This window comes from Mastacembelus armatus, chromosome 9 (assembly GCF_900324485.2).
Source record: "Mastacembelus armatus chromosome 9, fMasArm1.2, whole genome shotgun sequence".
Taxonomy (NCBI): domain Eukaryota; kingdom Metazoa; phylum Chordata; class Actinopteri; order Synbranchiformes; family Mastacembelidae; genus Mastacembelus; species Mastacembelus armatus.
In genome coordinates, this window is record NC_046641.1 from 2806809 (window position 1) to 2828508 (window position 21700).

At 40.5% G+C, this 21700-nt stretch overlaps 1 protein-coding gene across 2 annotated transcripts in view; it reads left to right on the forward strand.

Annotated features, from left to right (window-relative positions):
- The window catches only part of unc5db (unc-5 netrin receptor Db), a 169930-nt gene that overhangs the window by 60662 nt on the left and 87568 nt on the right, over positions 1 to 21700 (forward strand). For both annotated transcript variants that reach the window (XM_026322423.2, XM_026322425.2), the window contains one exon: positions 16307 to 16522. In XM_026322423.2, coding sequence (XP_026178208.1) covers positions 16307 to 16522 — 216 coding nt within the window. The remainder of the gene's footprint in view (positions 1 to 16306; positions 16523 to 21700) is intronic.

Sequence of the window (21700 nt, forward strand, 5' to 3'; positions counted from 1 at the left end):
TTTCAAATTTGTTGAAAAGGATTTCCCCTAATTAAATATAGTTGTTTAGAGAAATGTTATGTGTGTGTACAAGGGAGGAGGACCAACACACAGATACAAATGATCTGGTTGCAGCTGGGAAACATAAAAAACCGGGTGGATCCGCATGGAGCTGTCTCCAAAGCTGCCCGTAATGAAGTCCAGGGCGATGTGGGACTAGGGCCGTGATGGTATGGGCAAGGGGTTGAGGAGCCCTGCGGTCGGCCTTGCCTTGTGCGTAGGTGGAGATAAACTCACGAATGTTGATGGCCACCAAAATCACTGTCTGATGAGGTTTCGGGTCTGAACCATGCCCGTGTGGCAGGCGATCCTTGAGGCGTGGGCAATTGGAGCACCTGTGGACATAAGGATCTGGGAACAAATAGACAGTTAGGAGGACATCCCCCTCCTTGGCCTTGGCCCTGAGCTGCTCTGACCTGCTCCTCGACCTCCCAAGTCACTGCACGACAGAGTGAGATGTAAGGATGGGCTCCGGTAGCGTCTCTGAAGTGGAGTGGGAGAATTGATGGGAGAGGATGTCAGGCTTGAGGTTACGGGAGACAGGCTGGTAGGTCACGGTAAAGTCAAACCAACCGTGCCAACCGTGCTCACCGTGCCTGGCGCAAATTCAGCCTCTTGGCCATCTGGATGTATTCCAAGTTCTTATGGTCCGTCCAGATGATGAAAGGCTGTTCTGTTCCCTCCAGCCAATGTCTCCACTCCTCAAAGGTTAACTTAATAGCCTGTAGCTCCTATATCATACTTAGCCTAGGTGGTGGAAAGCCGTCTGCAGAAGAAGGTGCAGGGATGGAGCTTGTGGGTCACCTCTGAGTGCTGGGAGAGAACTTACATCTGACTTAGAACTTAGAACCGTCATCCGAGGCATCCACCTCCACGATGAATTGCCAGTGGAGATCCGGTTGGACTAGGATGGGGGCCAAGGTGAACCATTGTTTGAGGCTTAGGAAAGCTTCCTCAGTCTGTGGAGTCCAAGTGAAGGGGACTTTGATGGAGGTAAGCCGAGTCATTGGTTGCGTGAGGCTGCTATAATTGCAGATAAAATGGTGGTAAAACTTTGGATACCCCTGGAAGTGCTGGAGCCCCTGCCAGCTCCTGGGCCGTGCCCAGTTGACCACTGGCCGTGGCCAGTCGACTACTGCACGGACCTTCTCTGGGTCAATTTGCAGACCAGAGGCGGTGAAACTTGCACTTCTCCACCTTGACGAACAACCGATTCTCTAGTAGCCTCTGCAGCACCTGACGGACCTGGATGGTATGTTCGGCCAGGATGCGAGAGTAAATCAGGATGTTGTCAAGGTAGATGAAGGCGCACTGGTGGAGGAAGACTCTAAGTACATCGTTAATAAGAGCCTGGAAGACCGCCGGGCCGTTTGAAAGGCCGAATGCATTGCTGAGGTTGAGCTTGGTGAAGACTGTCACCCCCAACCGTCACCCCCTGCAGGGCCTCAAATGCTGAGGTCAGCAACGGCAGGGGGTAGTGGTTCTTCACCGTGATGTCGTTTATGCCCCTATAATCAATGCACAGCCGCAATGTCTTATCCTTCTTTTCCATGAATCGACCGGGGAGGACAAGGGCCGAATTAGGCCTGACACTAGGGACTCCCTGATGTATTTCTCCATCGATTCCCTCTCGGGGCCAGAAAGATTATACAGCCTGCTAGAGGGCAGTGTGGCTCCTGGGACTCCTGGCGCAGTCATAAGGATGGTGAGGAGGGAGAGACAATGCACGATCCTTATCAAAAACTGCGGCTAAATCGTGATAGCACTACTGAACCAAGGAAAGATCAGGCAGCGTTTTAGGTGGGGTTTCGACTGCCTTGGACAAGGTAAGAGCGGAGTGGACGCACAAGACAATAGGGGCTCCACCTGCTCACCTTATCCCGGGTCCAATTAATATGATGGTTATAGAGGCTCAACCATGGGTGACCTAAAACTAAAACGTAAGAATCCTGTGGGGCCAGAGGAGATAATGAAACAGCTTGGCTGGGAGGCTGAGGCTAAGGCTCTGTTGACGGCACTGAGGGGAATAGGTGAGTCAAAAGTGAACGCACCTGTTCCGTAAATTGAGAAAACTGGAGAAGTAGCTGGTGGTTGGTATCCATGAGCGACCAGAGAGTCAGGTCATGTTCCCACAGCAACGCATCCTGCCGCGTGAGTGCTTTGCGGAGGTCAGGCGTTCTGAATGGGGCGTCAGGTTTTGGATCCGGTGGGTCCATCGATGGCCAGTTCGTTCTGCTATGTGTGTATGGGAGGAAGACCCACGCGCAGATACAAGTGATCAAGTTCTTTAATTGCACACAGTTAATCGGGTTGGAGACGTCTCATTCCGAGAGACTTCTGTCCAGGGAAGCGGCAGCTTGCTGGCAGCAGACAGAGAAGGCAACAACCTGGGAAGAGACCAGCGGCACACTGCTGGCAGGAGTCGGGGAGAAGCACCCAGAGGCTGGAGACACGCAGGTAAATGGTGGTCAGACGGCTGCAGAGTTGGCAACCTGCGAGAAGAGCAACTGGTAAGTATTTAATATAACGCAAGTGAGTAGACCCGTGTGTTGCTACTACCGATGAGGTAAGACTGCAGGGTTTTTATGGTGGTTGTGAGTTGTAGACTGCATACCTCCTCAGCTCACACACCTGCGGGCAGACTGATAAGACGACAGATACAGAAGGAAAGGGAAGAGATACATAAGGAAAAAGGGGTGGCCCACTGCCGCCTCATGACAAGAAAAAAAATAATTTAAATCATAAACTGCGATCAAACAAAAAATTTGAACAGACGTTACATACCATGTTTTGGATTATTCATTTATAGCACCTGTATAAATAAAATAAGATAATAAGATAAAATAAACTTCATTAATCCCTGAAGGGAAATTAATAAAGGGGATAATGGAAATAATGAGAGGAACAAAGGAGAAATTAGGGTAATGTAGCATAAAGGGTAACAAACCTTAATGCATTGTGAATGAGTAGGGGTGGATGAATGAGTCAATAAAATTTTTACAATGTTCATTTCCTATTTCAAACCATCATAAGTGTCTGCAAATCAGGCATCCTGTCAACACATCTATCCGTGGCTGTCTATTGTCATCTTGCTTTAGGATTAACTTTTAATCTGATGAGCCTGTGATACATAAAATCAAGGTTAGCTCAGCTACAAGACAATCCATGGTGGGAATAGATTTTGTAGTAATATGTAAATCAGTGTCATCAGTATTACCAGCAACAGCATTGCTGCAGTGGCTGGAAGTCTAATAGAGGGCGGATTGATTCAGCAGTATTGTGAGGATTAGGACAGAAGACATTTCATGTTTATACATGAGACCCAAATGTAGTGTTGATGAGCCTGTGGCTCACTGGCAGACCCATTGGTATCCATTATGACTGCTAACAGTAATAACAACCATTTTATAGTGAACTGTAATGTTAATAGACAAACTGTGTTTCTCTTTGGCAACAAGTACCTAGGGAACTAAAGTTACATGATAATTGCTGTTCTATGTATGTCTGTGTGTATGTGTGTGTGTGTGTGTGTGAGTGTCTGTGTGAGTGAAAGCACAAATACAGAGATTACACAATAATTTGTAAAATTATTAAAAGTCAATATTAGTAACTATTCCACTATTCTTAGTTTTGCAAGAACAACAGTTTTGCAGGATTGCGATTATTTTTATTTCAGGTTAGAACTTGTCAGTTCTGCTGCAGCAGGCATGTAATAGGCTCAGAGGTGGTGACACTGCCGCTGTCATTAAAAATGACATAATGAAATAAAATGTGTCAATATGAGACAGCATTATGCAGACTATGGAAAAAATATGTCTAAATAAAAAAAAATATATATATATACAGTAAAGTTCAATAATTGTGAAAATAGAATTGAATTAATTCTACCTGTCACTGAAATGTATTTTTTATGTTAATCAGCATCTACTGTAACTGAGCTGGTGATGCCAACAGCATCTTCACCATCTGTACAGAGCAATGAAGCCTGCTCACAGAGACAGAGAGGCTAAGGATGCTTTCACATCTGTAGTTTGTTTCATTTGGTCTGGACCTAAGGCAAAAATTATACGTTGTAGCTTTTTTTAGCTGTTTTGGTTCCGTTTCACACCAAACTGTTTGCTCTGGTCCGAACCAGAGGGCAAACGCGGCACAACGGCCAAAACACATGCAAGAGAGAAAAGCAGCAAGCAACAACAAAAACACATGCAAGAAGGAAAAGCAGCAACAACAAAAACATATGCAAGAGAGAAACGCTGCAACAGAAGTGCGCCAGACCCCAAACTGAGGGATGTTATGAACAAAGTTTGGCTAACTTATACAGAGGCAACATAAAAAAGGTAGGTTTTCCATTTATTTCTTTTTAAACATTTGGCCGTCACGTCTTACAATATTATAAGAGTACAGTATTGTAAAAGATGATGGTCAAGTGTTTAAAAAGTAATAAATGGAAAACGTACCTTCAGGTATCCCCTTCAGATGTTTTCGCTGTTGCGCCGTTTCTCTCTTGCGTGTGTTTTGGCCGTTGCACCATCCGAACCAGCTGAAATTAACCAAAATGCAGTCACGTGACAACATCCATTTCACTTGTTGGCCAGATGTGTCTTTGAATGCGTTTCCTAAACTGCCTTTTCGATTGGTCAGTGTGCACAGTGCTCCTGGACGTAAACAAAGAGAGGAGTAAAAGAAGCAGACAACACACTGCTATTATGGAGAGACGACTGCACGGGTTGATTTTATCCCTGGTCATCCTTTACTACACATTTTGTATATAACACTTAAGCCAAATATAAATTTAATATAAAAGTTAAATATGTAATTTAACTGGCATTTTTCCACAGCTCTATTAAACCCCCTCTCCCTGAGCTGTTTGCTAAACAATGATAAGACTGACGTCTTCTTGTGAATTTTCGAAAGTTGGGACTCGATATGGTCATCAGACCACATTTATATGAACCTCGGCACCTCGTCACAACTCCAAGTTTGTCCACGACCTGCCATGCTAAACTGCAAACTGTGAACAAACACTTCCTCATCCCATAAAGCACAGCACACCTCTTCAAGGAGGTCTTGGTAGGCTTGTTTGGTCCGCACCCAAGTGCGATTGCTGTATTCTCACCTGCCCAAACGAACCACACCAAGGGGGACAACGAACTCTAGTGCGATTCAACCGAACTAAATAGGGCAGGTGTGAAAGCACTCTTAAGAGACTGAAGACAGCCTCATGTTGATGAAAGCATGGAGCACTTATTAGTCTGTGATCCTCCAGGAATAACAGAATTTCACCTATCAATTTCACCTGTCGACACATGCTGAACTTGAATCTGACTTGATAGGTGGTGGTGATAGGTAAAATATGTGGACATTCTGTAAGAAAATACTGTAGATTCCAGGCTTAAACTGGTGGACTGCATATCTAAACCCTCCTATACTAACGACTATATTAATTATATTGTATTTGATCATTTTTTCTAGCATTGGTGATTAAAGGTGCGGCTGGATGAATGTGATTTTTTTTAAGTAAATAAAGAGTTGCCTGTAACGATATACCATACTAGCTTTCAGGGAAAATATGAATAAATACAAATGCATCACACTCATGACTTCTCTAGTGATGTCACTCCCTGGCCAATCAGTGGCCCACAGTCTGACGAAGACACATTTTAGTATCGGCTCAGCTCACTTGGAACCCTGGCTGTGCAGGTACTGAATAGTACGTGATACCAGGTACTATCCCCTAATGGAAAACCCAGAAAAACCGAGTCAAGTTGAGTCGTGTCGAAGTGAGTAGTGCTAGTAGTGCAAAGCCCCATTATTCAGGTATTTGGCAGTTGCTGCTCTCCTTGCGGCCTTTTCATGGTTCTCATTTACGTGTGGGATTCCAAAGGAGGTGGATAGAGCTGCCCTCAACATCTGCTGTGTTGCATTCTGGCAATCCCCTTCAGTTCTGCATTCCCTCTTCTTAACATCATCACACCACAGTCTGAATGACATCCCAATGTCGTTGCTATAGATCCTAGTGGTATGGATCAGTGAGTCGATGTCTCGTTCACTCCTGACATACAGCTTGATGTCATCCATATGAAGATGACGGTTGCTCCATTCCATAGTCAGTACCCATATCCAATTTATACCACTTTCTGTACGACTATATAACATAGTATCTCTGGTTTAGCTGCATACATTTTGATTCTTTTTAAAACTTTTTATTGTGAGTTTGACAATAGTACAATAATAAATCAGTGTAGTATTGGGAATGACAGTTGAATTTACCAATGAAAAAATAAATTAGGCTTTTGACACATTAGTATGGAGGAGAATGAATAAATCAATGTTGCAGGTGGCAGATTAACTTTTGTTGATGAACTCATGGGACCATCCAGACGCATTAATTACGGCAAATTATTTAGATATATAGTGTATTTTGTGTCAGTGTCTAACACACGTATTGACATTATGAAAGCCTGTTCCAGACAATATCCAGTAAAACAATTAGTTTTATTATATATTATATATAATATATATATCCATCCATTTTCTATACCCGCTTTTTCCTGAAAGCCAGGGTCACGGGGATCTGCTGGAGCCTATCCCAGCTCTCTCGGGTGAAAGGCAGGGGTACACCCTGGACAGGTCACCAGTCCATCACAGGGCCACATAGAGACAAACAACCTCACACACTCACACTCACTCCTATGGGCAATTTAGAGTCACCAATCAACCTGACATACATGTTTTTGGACTGTGGGAGGAAACCAGAGTACCTGGAGAAAACCCACACAAGCACAGGGAGAACATGCAAACTCTACACAGAAAGGACGGGTTGTGAACCCACAACCTTCTTGCTGTGAGGCAACAGTGCTAACCACTTATCCACCATGCTGCCCCTATATAATATATAATTATATACAATTCTATACATGTATACAGTTAAAAGTCATATTTGATCCATTTTTGTTTTCGGTTGTTAATTTATTTTGTGGCTCTAATTGTCCTGTTATATGACTCTGTCATGTCACCTGTTAGGGATAGGCATCTTAGATATGAGCCTGATATAATATGTATCTTGATACACTGTCAGAAGCCCAATACATAAAGGATATACATGTAGGAACTTCAACACAATTCACACCCCCAGTGCTGTTAAATTCCACATGATCTGATTTAACACAGTCCAATTCAATGTGAGACAATGACTGGGCGATGCAAAGGAATGATTCTATGAAATTCAATGAGTTTAATTATTTACTAATCAAATGAAATGAATATCTTTCACAAACTGGTATTTTTTTCACAAGTTGTGTACAAGTGATGTTTCAAGTTTACTGTACATTACACCTTTAATACACCTGTCTCAAAATTGTTGCTCAAAATGAACAAGAATAATTAAGTGCAATATGTGAAAAAGACAGGAGGCAGAGCTGAAGATGTTGAGGTTCTCTCTGGGAGTGACGAGGATGGATAGGATCAGGAATGAGGACATCAGAGGGACAGCTCATGTTAGATGGTTTGGAGAAAAAGCCAGGGAAGCCAGATTGAGATGGTTTGGACATGTTCAGAGGAGGGACAGTGAATACATTGGTAAAAGGATGCTGAGGTTAGAGCTGCCAGGAAGTAGGCCTAGAGGAAGACCAAAGAGGAGGTTCTTGGATGTAGTGAAGGAGGACATGAGGATAGTTGGTGTGGGTGAGGAGGATACAGAGGATAGGGTTAAATGGAGGCAGATGATTCGCTGTGGTGACCCCTGAAGGGAGCAGCTGAAAGGAAAAGAAGAAGAATTAAGTGCAATATGAAAAACTAGGTGTTTTTGTTACGGTTCTCTGTGAGTCCCTCACCTTAAAGTGCCTGAGCACAACACTGTCTCAGCACAAAAGTTCCTCTTGATAAAGTTTAATCCTTGATTTATCTGAGAGACTTCAGGATTGTTTCTAACAGACAGAGGCAAATTCTCAAACATAAATACAAAGTGAATATACATTTTAGAGTCTACAACACTTAATGTGCTTAATACTTTAAAGCAGCAAGTTTGCTAATTCACCAGTGAGTAGCAGAAAGCAATTTTTATATATGCTCAGCCTCCACCATGTTTATTCTGTTTAACCGTGGCGCCAACATAAAGTAAGTCTAATTTAGGAGAAATAAAATGAAAATATCAAATTTCTGACGGTTGGCATATATCAAATATTTGTTTTGACCTTGTATTTGGTAATATTCAGTCCCTTACATATGTAGAGGACATACTTTTATTAATTTGAAAAAAATATTATACACTGGTGGATAGAGCAAAATGTGCAAAGAAAAAGTTGTATTGTTCTTCTATAGGCTAATTGAAAAGAATCTCACTGGAGAATATGAGTGGCAGATATTTGATATCTAATAAACTGTAGTCCATAAGAAAGGCATGCAGCCATACAACTATATAAAGGAAAGCATCTCAGTCTCAGTAACATGAGGATTTGTTTCCCAACCTTTCTCCCTTTCTCGCTCTCCGCCCTTTCTGAGAAGTGCAGCGGCCTGTCAATAACTGTCAGAGGCTGTCTCAGTCAATCAGGCCTGTAAGGCTGCTTGGGCCTCTGGTGTAACGGGAGGATCTAACAGAAACAACCTATGACTGACACAGCTCTAGATCTATGCTCTGTAATCACTGGGGAGCCTACTTCTCAAACTACAGCCCTGCCAGCTGCCTGACAGTGGACACATGTGCCTTGTAATTGCTTTTCATACCATTCAACCTTTTAAAATTGATTACAGGCCATGTAAGAGGCTTTACTGAGAGGTGAACAGGCACAGTGGAGGGAGGGGTTAGGGGTGGAGATATTGCTTGACAATGTCATGCTACAAAATGTGTATCTGTAAACAATAATAAACAATGTGGCCAGCTTTTTCATGCAGTGAGGCTGCAAGCATTGAGTCATCACCCACAAAGGAGTTTAATCCCCCTCAGCCTGACTTGAGAGACCACCTAGCAAATGATAAAAAATCCTGAAAATCTTTTGGCCTCCAAGAGTTATTGTCTTATCAATTGCATAGCTGAAGAAGCTGTTTTGCTCGGTTGAGCAGCATTTGGTAAAGTTGTGTGTATGGATACCTGTGTTTTACTTGTGTATGCCCATGATGAGCTTTCACAATGACTTTTTGTGTTTTTTACAATGAAACAAGAAACACAATCCTGCAAAGGACACAGCGATAATCATACAGTCCTTTTTGCTACATCTGATTTAATGATGAAATGAATAGGAATATGTGTTTCCTATAATCAGAAAAACAATGAGTGAAAATTGAATGTAATACTGGGAATTAGGTCATCTTGCAAGATTTGCTGGTTTGTCAGACAGCTCAGGTCTCAAATGTTACTTTTTTTTCTAACATTTTGGTAGAGTTTCAAAAACATTCCTTGTTCAAACTGCATTGTAATTTAATTATATTAACCATGACTCAAAACAAATGCAACCACATGCACGTTGATATATAATTGTTCCTAGTGTATCTCAATGATGTCTGTTGGCTTATATAATGAGCTGGAATAAATAAAAACTAGCAGGTGCATGAAAATTTAGAAACCTGAAATTAGATTACACGCTTTGGGAAATAGTTGGTACTAAAGGAAGGTACGCATGCGTGCAGCTAAGAAGTTGTTGCTGATGTCAGTGAATTTATCCAGAAGTTTGTGTCCATTTCTGTGTATTCACCAGAGCTTTTGTCTTTTGGTTGTCTCCACACCTACTGTATATCCTGGAGTTCAGTCAGCGGTCTCCTAGTGCTGCCTTGCGTAAAGCTCTATGCTGCATTTTTGTTCAGCCATTCTTTCTTCTTTAGTGTCAAGTGTCTAACTTCTTCTGACTCTACCTTTCAAATGAGAAGGACTCCTGCTGAAAAGCTGAAAGGGTGCTCACCATGTAAAGCCTATATTCATGCTGCTGACGCTCCTTATCCTTGCCCTCCACCTATCTCAAAAAAAAAAAAAAAAAAAAAAATCTATGAGAAGTCCCCAATGATCTTGCGGATGTGAGTGGAAAGATGTGTAGTGTTAAAGGACTTTGGCTGTGGATCAGCTGTGTAAAATAGTAATGCCCAACTCAGTCAGGGGGCCCAGCATATAGCACTTGATCTTTCAAGAACCTTTTTCATCCATTGTCCATTTTAGCAGGGCTTGCATAGCTGAAGCCAGCCGTCAATCGAGTGGCAAGAATGGGCTGTTTAAGCAGCACTACAAGATTTCTTATAAACAAAACGCAAACATTCTATCACAATCTATTAATTGGACAAATTTTCTTATATCCTGATTTTTTCCTGCTGCACCTTATGGCAAACCTGTCAGTCTAACCATCTGTCCAAAAGACATCTTAGCAACTACTGGCCAGATTACTATGGAATTTAACATGGTGCTTAAAGTAGTTGTTTATCTTTAGAGGATGTTTTTATAACCCAGTGGTTTTGTCTGGTCAAAAATCTAAATTTTAGAAAACAAGACAAGAGCCTGCAGCCATACTTTGACAACATGTTGATATTCAGCAGGCCTTGCTTACCAGTGTTATTGGAATTCATCATGAAGGGAACGTGTACGTCATGCCATCTTTCCAGACATTACAATCTGAAAGAAATGTTAGTATTTTGTGTACTAAACAAAATGCCAGAGAATTACCTTTTGGATTATATTCTACGGGGATTAAAATTTCTGTACACATTAGATATAGTTTAGTAGCCACTATTCCAAAAGTCCACAGAATGATTTTTTAAAGCCTTGACTTTAATATCTGCACTGTCTTAATTCTCTTTATGTATCCACACAGGCCATGTTGTATTTACTGCCCTGGCATGTCTCTGAGAGACTGTTGATTTGAATCTGGTTTTGTTCAACATGGTCCCCTGGCTCCCAGGCTTTGTCAGCCAGCCTGAGCTGACAGTGCTGCCACCATGTTGTCTGCGTCCCTGTATGCAGATTGATACCCAGGGCATTTATCAGCTGCAGGTCCACTGCACTGAGCCTCATGTTAAGTCAGGTGGAAACCTGTGACTGACAGTAGATAGGGTGAGGGAGCATTTTAGAGGCAGTGTTAAAATTAACCAGTATAATGAGAAAATAAGTGACTTATTGGTGCCGCAGTCATTTCCTTCATTAAGGCTGATATTTATGAGCATCCATCACGAGTGGAGCAGCCAATGCCACGGCTCCTGGTTTATGGAGCGTGGATTGTCACCTTGTTCCAATTATCTGCTACCTTTGAATGTGCTGAATGTTTAAACATTAAGAGAAAGGGACATGGCACATCGTTAGTTGTTGTGCAATGTGAAAAAAAGTGAAGGAGAGGAAGCTTGTCTGGGCTCGGCAGTGTGACTATTTTTATTCATCATAGCGGCAATTAGCTGATTAGAGTAGGGATGCTCAGTGATGAGGAAGGTGCTGGATGGAGGAGGATTACATGCCCTAACCATTAAATGTGTTAGTGCTTTAAATGATGTTGAAGCACTGTTTCTCTCTGGTTGAACAATTTCAGTTTTATTAGCAGGCCTCCATGTGAATTGGTGAAAGCTGTTTTCTTGATTTGTTGTCCGCACTGGCATTCATGCTTCTGTTTCTGACATTCATTACCAGTAATTAACAGGCTATAGAGAAAAAAAAAGAAAGATAATAAAATACATTTTGTGGCTGTTTTTTAAACATACTGCAATCCTTTATAGGTTCTAAGAATAATAGTGGAAATAAACAAATTAACCTATGAAACTTCTTTAAAATGAAGTTGTCATATTCCGGGGGTGGCACTGTTGCTTCCCAGCATTAATGTACTAGGTTCAAATCCCATTCAACGTCCTGTACAACGCTGTCCCATTCAAGAGTGATGTAGTCATTCTGAAGCAGATTTATTTCGGTGTTTAGGGTCATTGTGCTGCTGCATTACCCAGCTTGTACAGAACCTCAGCCTGCAGACAGCTACCCTGGCATTACCCTGTAACATGCCACACATTGGTTTGCAGTGCTTAGGTGTGCTGTGTGTTCTTCTTCAAGCTACTTAACCTGGGGACTTTCCTACTGTACATCAATGAAGATTCTGCATTGTTCCTCTGGAGTCATTATCTCAGCGCTCATTTGCAGGGGAACCAGCCACAGAGCTAAATAATCTCCATATAGACAACTTATCCAACTGTGGGCTGATGAATATCTAAACGTTATCAAATGACTTTGTAACTCTTTCCAACTTAATGCAAATCAACAATTCTTTTGTGAGATGCTTTTACAAGGCATGATTCACATTAGAAGCTTTTTCTGAACGGCCAACTCAAAATGCCTGACTCCAGTTAACTTTTGTTAATGTTTTGTTGATGTCTCTGGTTTTGTATTTTTTTCAGCCTACACGTTTCACCATATTTCAAGACAAATATATTGGTTGAGTCACTAATAACATTACTTTGTTTTTAAATTCACCACTGTGCATATTTGACTTGACCAGTTACTATTGTGAAGGCTGACAAGCCTCCTAATCCACTAAAGACTGTATAATTCTTCAGTTTAAGTCATTACATACTGTAAAATGACAGCATAAAAATAGGGCCATTTTGTGGGTGTTGTTTTCTTGGCTGCTGCTGTAATAAACCCCTAAATGATCTTCCTTCCAGTTCAAAGGGTTGTTTAAAAGTAGATTTAGTCCTCAATGTTTTGTCAAAATTGCATTAGTGTTAATAGTAGCCATTATTTATCCACACAACCTCTAAGGATTTGAAGTGTATACTTAAATTCTACAGCGGTATATTTAGTGAAATAGCAATGTCTTCATATCAGCAGTAAGGATAATGCATTGTAAGCAGCTAATGTGAGATCAGTCATTTCCAAATTAATGTGTGCTTGGCAAGAGTAACTTTGCTTTTTTGGAAGAAAACGCCTCTAAAGTTTGCTGGTGCAGTGTGTAGATGGGCACCACAGGTGTTCTTCTGAAATTATCTCTCCCACAGATACATGTCGACAAGGTACAGGTTGCTCCAGGTTTGAAAAAGTACTTACATTCTTTGAAAATCCAACAGTTTGCCCAAAGATGACAATGCTAATTACCTGCAGGATGTCATAATAAACTGTTCCATTTCAAATAAAACAGAGAAGAAACAGTATTTGATCGAGTGAATGTAGAATTTATACAGTAAAGACAACCTTAGTGTGTGTGGAAAACAGCTTGTGGTAGCTCATTTAATGGCTTGACTCCACATGTGGTGGTATACATGGACACAGAAAGACTGCCATCCCTCTGAGAGCAAAACCCAGCTCAAATTGCAGAGCTGCCTGTGATTTTCAAACACAAGGAATTAATCACCACATTGATTTCTTCACGACATATGCTTTTGTCTTTGTTGTTATTTCAATGTCACATATGACATGAATACATAATTGAGCATAAATACATTAAATACAACATGGGTGGAAGCAGCATTGGAAAGAAATTAAAAATCTGATGGGAGTCAATTTTGCATTAGATGTGTGCATTGGGCCGAATTCCTCTGCACAGATGGATGTAATGAATTGATTTCATCTACTGTCCTAGAACCTATCATCTAGTTTTGTCCTCATATCAAACAGCATGACATAATATAATCTCCATCTGCTTGTAAGACTATTTTCGACCTGTCATTGAGTTGTTACAGAAAAATGATTGCAGCTGGCTGTATGCTTAATGGTTTTTTCCTATTTTCTCCAATTTTCACACATAATTCCCAAAAAAGAAAAAAGAAATGCTATAGATACATTTACATCCCTGCAAAATAGTGCCATCTAATTGGGCATTTTTCCAGAATATTAGAACTCATGTTGAATTAAAATAATGTAGATATAACAGTATACACATCAAATAACTGCCAGAACTAACAAAAAACCAAGTCTAAAGTCGAAATAATATTGCATCAGATAATTAAAATGTATATATATATATATATATATATTTCTACCATTTTCAGACATGAAAACTCTTTTGATGATGTAGTATAGTAGTGGCCAGGTAGTATATGCAGCTCCAGCTTCCTAGTTCAAAAAGATGGCAGCATGCCATCAATGTAGAAAGAGATTTAAGTGAATTAGAACCATTTATGCTTCTCGTGTCTATGAACACACAAACTAACACTTTTTACTTTCTGGTGATCCAGGGTCACATGTGATGTGTATATGTCTCACATGTCATTTTACTTATACAGGTTGGCAGATTGTTTTCTTTGCTATGTATCTATTCTGACATAATCCTGTGGTTGGTTCATTTTGCTTCAATTGGCAGCTTTCACACCAGCCCAAGTAAACAGGAAAATGCCCCACATTTAGCAACCAAACGGGTCTAGGTGTAAAAACACTCTGGGTAAGCTGACCACCATATACAGACATCACATTTTAACCTAACTTAATCACATAATCTAGCATGGATATGTAACTGATAATGGTGTGGGTGGAAACAGTTTAAAAGTGGCAAATTTGCACTTTCAAGACAGTCCTTAACTTCAGCTCTTCAGTTTCTGACACTCAGGGGCAGTGGTGGAATAACTGTATACAATCTTTTACTTAAGGAGAAGTAGATATACCACAGTGGAGAAATGTTACAAGGAAACATCCTGCACTCAAAAAGTTTGTTCAGTTAAAGAACCAAAGTATTTGCATCAAAATAGACATAAAATGCCAAACGTAAAAACAGTTATTGTACATTGTTATTGTAGTTAGTTATTGTACAAGGGTACATTTCAGGTATGCTGGATTATAATTACTGCTGTACTAATGTGTTTGTCACATTAATGCAGCTGGTGAAATTGGGGTCAATTTTAATTACTTTATGTACGGCTAGGGAGAGTGTGAATTTCCCCCAGGGGAACAAATCTTATCTTAACTACTAATAATGCATCATCATTAATTGTTTATGTTCTGTAGTATTCATTTAAACTCTAAGGTAACTGGTAAGTTAAATCTGTATTTCTTTCTAAAATGTAGTGAAGTAGATATATGAAAAACAGAAATACTTGAGTGAAGTACAAACCCTACAACAAATCCTTCTCTGTGCTGTAAATGTATATTCATTAACCTATCGTGTGACTTACTGTGACACCTAATAGGGGATTTTATCAGAAAACATTTGCAGCTGCCCTGTGAGGTCATTGCTTCATTTTTTCAGAACGTGCTGAACACAGATAAAAACAGGGTACAGATGTGGTATGAATAGCTAAAGGAAGTGGGTGTAGTAGCAATATGATAAAGCCATCTACCTGTCCTACAGTGGGTAATGTCAGCACATTATTTCCATCCGTTCACTTCCATGCCTGTTTGTTTTATGTGTGGCCTCTTTTTACACCTGCATCCATTCATTTACCCATTTAACAGGGACAACATTGATTGAGAGAGGTGGTGAGAGGGCTGATTCGATTTCAGGGGACAGAATTGGATTTGATGGTGGGGTATAATAGCTTTCATGGGCTTTTACGATACTGAATAGCTTAGCTGGAGCTGCCTTGATGGAACTGAGGTGTAATTCTGAGAAGGATCCTGGGGATGGCAGGAGCACAAACATCCTGTTCCTTATTGTCCCAGCCCGCAGAGATCTCTGTGCTTTACCCCGAGGAGGCAAGCACAGGGCCCCATATGACGTGCAGAGCTACCTTCAAACTAAAAAAATGATCCCTTATACAAAGTCATGCTCTCATGATCTCTCAGATTGCTGTTTTCAAAACTGAGCTTAAATCGATGAGCTGCCATGATGAACTAGGCTGGGTGCTTGCCAAACTGAAAGGAAAGGGGTTAACCTCCTGTGAATTGTCGTTAAAGATGGTGGCACGTTGGAGGCAGCACAAAGGGTGTTTTTGTGTGGACCTAAATCCGGTCCTTGTGGCTGAGATAAGATGTATTCAGACTCCACAGCAGCAATTTGAGTAATCAGTCCCCTCCTAATTCCTTCCACTTGGTCTGCTCTGATTTCATTCATCTGCAAATTGCTCTGAGTAGAACGGTTTTGCTCAAATGACAGACAAATTGTAGTCTGTATATACTTTGCTTTTCTACAAGATGTTAGCTTTTGATGAATGGGGAATTCAAAACATTGTCCACTGAGAAATCATTTTAAATTTGCAAGCAGTTGCTATTTTACTGTTCTAACTAAATCGAAATGCACTTCAGAGTGTTTTTATGACCAAATTGTGTATACAGCTGAAAAGGATTGTCTCGCCTTGGTTTCTGTCAGACTGACAATTGTCCATTTCAGTATTTTTCTCCTACCACAGAGATAGTGGGAAAATGAAAAAGTAACCAAGGTGTTTTTTTTTGCAGGTGCCACAGTTGATACTCAGTCTGACTCCCTACCATCAGTGCAGGGCACCCTACCACACTTCATCCAGGAACCAGAGGACGCCTACATCGTAAAGAGCAACCCCATCAAGCTACGCTGTCGAGCCGCACCCGCCTTACAGATCTTCTTTAAATGCAATGGGGAGTGGGTGCACCAGAATGAGCACTTCTCCCAGGAGTATAAGGACCTCAACACTGGTGAGATTAGGCTTTGTGACCTTATTTTATCCATTAATTTAACTGGCTGGTCAAACCTCTGGGTTATACTTTATGCAACTTAAGCTTAGCTGTTGGAAAATGGAAACTGTTGAATGAATTTACCTTCTCATAAAAAATGTATGAAGCAGATTTTCCTTAAAAGTTTGAAACCTAGATTGCTTACAGATAGCCATGTTAAAGCAATACTTTCCAGTGCAAATGTGGTGATTTTTGCTTGTCAGTGGTGTTTTTGTCTTTCAGTTGGATGAAGATTTGTTGACTCTAACCATGGTTCAAAAAACTGTGCTCATTTCATCCATTCACACAGTCGCAGTCCTGTCTACAGTATATCTGTTACATTATTTACTTGTTCTTTATTCTTTACTTGGAGCCACAAACAGTTTTCTATCTCTTCTGTCGTGAGAAGTTATTATTAGAGTGCAGATAATGTTTTCTCTGTGAACACAAACTTTCACCAACAAGGTGAGAAATTAGGGCTTAATTTAGCAGCAAGATACAAAAACATTTCCAGCAAGCACATGTCATTTAATAGCACAGTATTCTTGCAAAGAGTAGGAAGACTACAGGCTATTTTTCTGTATTTGATAGAGATTTGGCTCTCACAGAAAATACAGAAAAGTCTTTTATCATGCATGAATGCAGCATTTCACTCTGTATGTAAACTGTTTTTGGTCCTGAACACAGCTGCTTAAACCAACATTCAGTAAGAATATTAGTGTGGCCTCAAATGGTTTAAATCTAAAAGCCAACACAGGCAGAGTAGCTTCAGTAATTATAGCTGGGCAAAGCAATATTCAATTTTAATTTCAATTCAAATCAATTTTATTTGTATAGCGCCAAATCACAATACAATCATCTCAAGGCACTTTATAAAACCAAAAAACAAAAAACCCAACAAATCCCTTATGAGCAGCACTTGGCGACAGTGGAGAGGAAAAACTCCCTTTAATGGAAGAAAAAACCTCCAGCAGAACCGGGCTCAGTTTGGGCGGCCATCTGCCTCGACCGGTTGGGGTGAGTGGATAGAGGAGAGAGAAAAGAACAGCAACAATAAACAACAAATAGACACAATATAAACTGTATGTGCTTATTTTTAGCTCCTTGCAGTGGTGATGGAAGGCTATATTTTATATGTTGACCTGTTATGATCAAACACTCTGAAAAAATATTAGTAGCAGTAGTTTCTCCGTGACTGTAGTTAAATAGTAATTAAATAGTAGTTAAATAGTAAACCCTGATTTAAAGGGCTTACATTGAAAGAATATTACTAGTGTGGATTAAGATTGGAGAATTCATTCAATTCTGGGAGAAAACACTGAAAACTTTTAGTTTGGTACGAAAATGGAAAAACCCAGTCGTACTAATACATTTAACAATGAATTATTGGTCCAATGTGAAAAAAAATATGTCATTGGTCTTTGACTAGAAATATGTATGAAATGCCTAGGTCCGAGCAGGGCAGGGACAAGCTATATCACGTTGCATTATATTGTGTAGGATCTTTTGGTTTTGGTGCTTGGGACATGAAAATATGAATGAATGTGACTTATATGGTGACCCATACTCGGAATTTGTGCACTGCATTTTAACCCATTCCAAAGTGCACACACACACCGTGAACACACACCCGGAGCAGTGGGCAGCCAGTGCTGCGGCGCCCAGGGAGTGGTTAGGGGTCCGGTGCCTTGCTGAAGGGTCTCACCTCAGTCGTGGTAATGAAGGTGGACAGGGCGCTGGCTATTCACTCCGTGCCACCGACAATTCCTGCCAGACATGAGACTTTATCCTGCAATTTTCAAGTTACAAGTCAGACTCCCTATCCATTTAGGCCATGGCTGACAATGACTGGCAAGGACATATTTCAGTCTCACCATTATTTTCCTAATGTGTATTTTGCGTCTCCCATAATTTTATTGAAGCAAAATTCTTAAGCAACTCTTCAAACATTGTTTTCCAATATAAACAGAGACTTACCATAACAAGCCAGCATAACTTGCTTTATTGGGGTGTCGTTTCTCTAATTAGGCATATTAAATGATATACTGTGTTTTTTAGAAGCCTCAATAAATCTGAATCAGTTCTAAGTAGAGTTGCAATAATTTTGATTATTGGTTATGAGCCAAAATTGCATGTCATTGTTGCAAATCATTGTATTCATTGGGTTTAAACCCCTGTTCACAAATTGCACAAGTAGGCATCAAAAAATTTGCATTGGGGTCTTGTGGGTTAAATATATATGTGACATCTGTTTCAAATAGGTCTATAGCCAGTGCATGTTCAGCTGATGCCAATATGCATCTCAGGTCAAGGTTATGATTTTAAGTGTGAGGGAAGCAGTGGCATGCCATACCAATTAAGTTCCATTAGTTTTTGTCAGGTAGAAGCTTGTTGATTAGATGACCTGACTGAGGCCTCCTGAAGGGATTTCTGGTAAACAACAAAGCCAATGTGACACCTCGGCTGGAATGCTTTGTGATTAGAGTCTGTGAGAAAGCTGTCTTTCTTGTATTCATGAAGGTCCCTCCACAGGAAAGAGGCTTTAATTGCATCTGGAAGTTCATTATAGTGTGATTGCTGTGCTGTGAAATTGTTGTGAGCTTGATAATGGTAAAATGAAATTTGGAACTTCAATTGTTTGTGTTTCTGTGCACGTAAAAGTACAAGGGAAAATTCACTTGGTATTTGCAAGCTCACTTCATATGCCATATCAGCAACCAGCATCCAGCAGGAGGGACGCTAATCAGTGGATTTGACAGATAGGGGTGAGAAACTATACCAAAAGCCTGCTCTGCCTCAAGGCTACAACATGCAGCTGCTGTGTTAACAAACCCCCAAAGTCAAATCTAAAATTTGTGGTTCCACAATTTAAGGAAGACTATGGAACATTTACAGGTACAAATCACAAATACTACATTTTTGGAACATACAACAACCCCTTGGTCAATTCGATGCACTCAAGAGGTTTAATGCTTCAGCCTTACCTGGGTTGTCACCTGACATATATAGGTTTAATATTCAGTCTGTTTAAGGTTTGTTTTTGGTCCTTACAAAGTTCTGAGGTAAATGATATGTGGCCCCTTCGATGCTACATGCTCAAGACATTAAATGACTCTGCAGAGCTAAGGGGGAGATGCAAAGCTGATGCTACTTCTGTGGATTTCTTACTGTAGATCTTTTAATCTATGGTCATTGTAAAAATACTCTGACAAGCAGTTTTCAAGACAAACTGCACTGCTGTTTATTCTGTGATATTTTAGCAGCTTTTAAAGATTTCATACATCACCTCAGCATCACCAGTCTTACAGACAAAAGAATCTCTGGATCGCATATGGTTGTGACAATAGCAAAACTAGTCACACACATACAAAGCACATGCAATAAAAAGTCTGATTATTTGATCTGAATAATGAGTCAACTAACACATTACTTGTTTATGTGAGGATGGTTGTACTAGTATTCCTGTTTCCGCGCTACAGAAGATAGATTGATTGATTATTGGCTGAAATGCCTTCTTCACAGCATCACTGTTTCCCTCCAGTATTCAACCTCAGACCTGATCTTTCTGGTGAGATGCTACTATCATACCCTTGTGGCTGTCACAGTAATTAAACTGTGCTTTGGGTCATTGTTTTCAACATGGGGGACAAACACAGGCATCTCTGTAGTACCACAAAAAAAAACCTACACACACGCACAGAGACACACATATGGAAGTAATAGCTTTTAGCCTTGCTGTTGTACAGTAAAAACAGCAATTGCAACAAATGTGCTGGGTCACAGTAGATGCTTTAAAATGGCAAAAAGCACTTTAAGAACATTAATAATGACTGCATTTAATTTAGGTTTCATACCTTATAAGGCCCTTCATATACACAGGTGACGTTACCTGCAGGCATGGGGTAGAGACTAATGTCCCAAAATGACAGACAGCTTGTAGGATCCACCCATCCATTATCTCTACCTGCTTATTCCTAACCAGGGTCCCAGGGATCTGCTGGAGCCTATCCCAGCTCTCTTTGGGTGAAAGGCAGGGGTACACCCTGGACAGGTCACCAGTCCATCACAGGACCACATAGAGACAAACAACCTCACACACTCACACTCACTCCTATGGGCAATTTAAAATCACCAGCTTATGGGATCAACATGAAAAATTGTTGTTGTGCCAGAAACTAAACAAATTACAAAAATGTTTTAACTTATTATGTTCATTATCTGAAAACGTAAACAGAGTGAAAAATTAAACATTACCTATAGTGAAGAGATTACCTACTGTGTGAGATCTGTGGATGGTCTTACACTGAAACTGCTGGATTGAACTCCAGTTTTAATGTTAGACTGCTCACATTCACACAAGCTCACTCTGCTGCCCTGGGTTTCAGGCTATTTAATGAAAATTACAGTCACTTGAGGATCCTGTGCTTGATCCATACTGCTCATTAAATCCTCTAAAGACACAAGTCAGTGGATCAGGTTTTTTACACTGTGGTCATCTCTAATATAGGTTTTTACATTAATTTAGTATATCTGGCATATGTCCAGTGTAGAGTAGATTTTTAGGAAATCGTGACCATCATAATAGCTGCAATCACTGTACCAGTGATTACCTTGTGCAGCAGGCAAAATATCATGACAACTTTTTCATGCATTAACATTAGTTGTGTGAAAAGGCGTCTTTGCCTTTAAGAACCAGCACTGTCAGCTTATGTTTTTTTGGACACACATAGGTCAGTTTTTTCTGCCTCTGGAGCTAAATTTGTCTATAGCCTTGTTTAGTATTATCACTGGTGCTACCTACTGTTTCAGTGTTTCATTTTAGGTGCCAGATGACTTTAAATGTTGGTGCATGACTAAATGAAGCTATGTAAAGAAAGATTCTCCTCTAAACAGTCATTTAATGGGCATCTGCTTCATTTCCAAATAGTGAATGTGTCCATATATAAGCTAGTATGACATGGTAGGGATGTGTTTTCTAACACTTTGCTGCCTGCACATCCCCAATTATTTTATTAACAGGAAGCCCATCTATTGTACATGCTGGCTCCCTGCCGTGGCCTACTGTAACACTGAACTGAGCTGTCATTAATGTTATTAGTTACACCTCTGCCTTTCCTGCTATGAGAATGTTTGACATGAAAAGGGCCTAACGTTGGATGT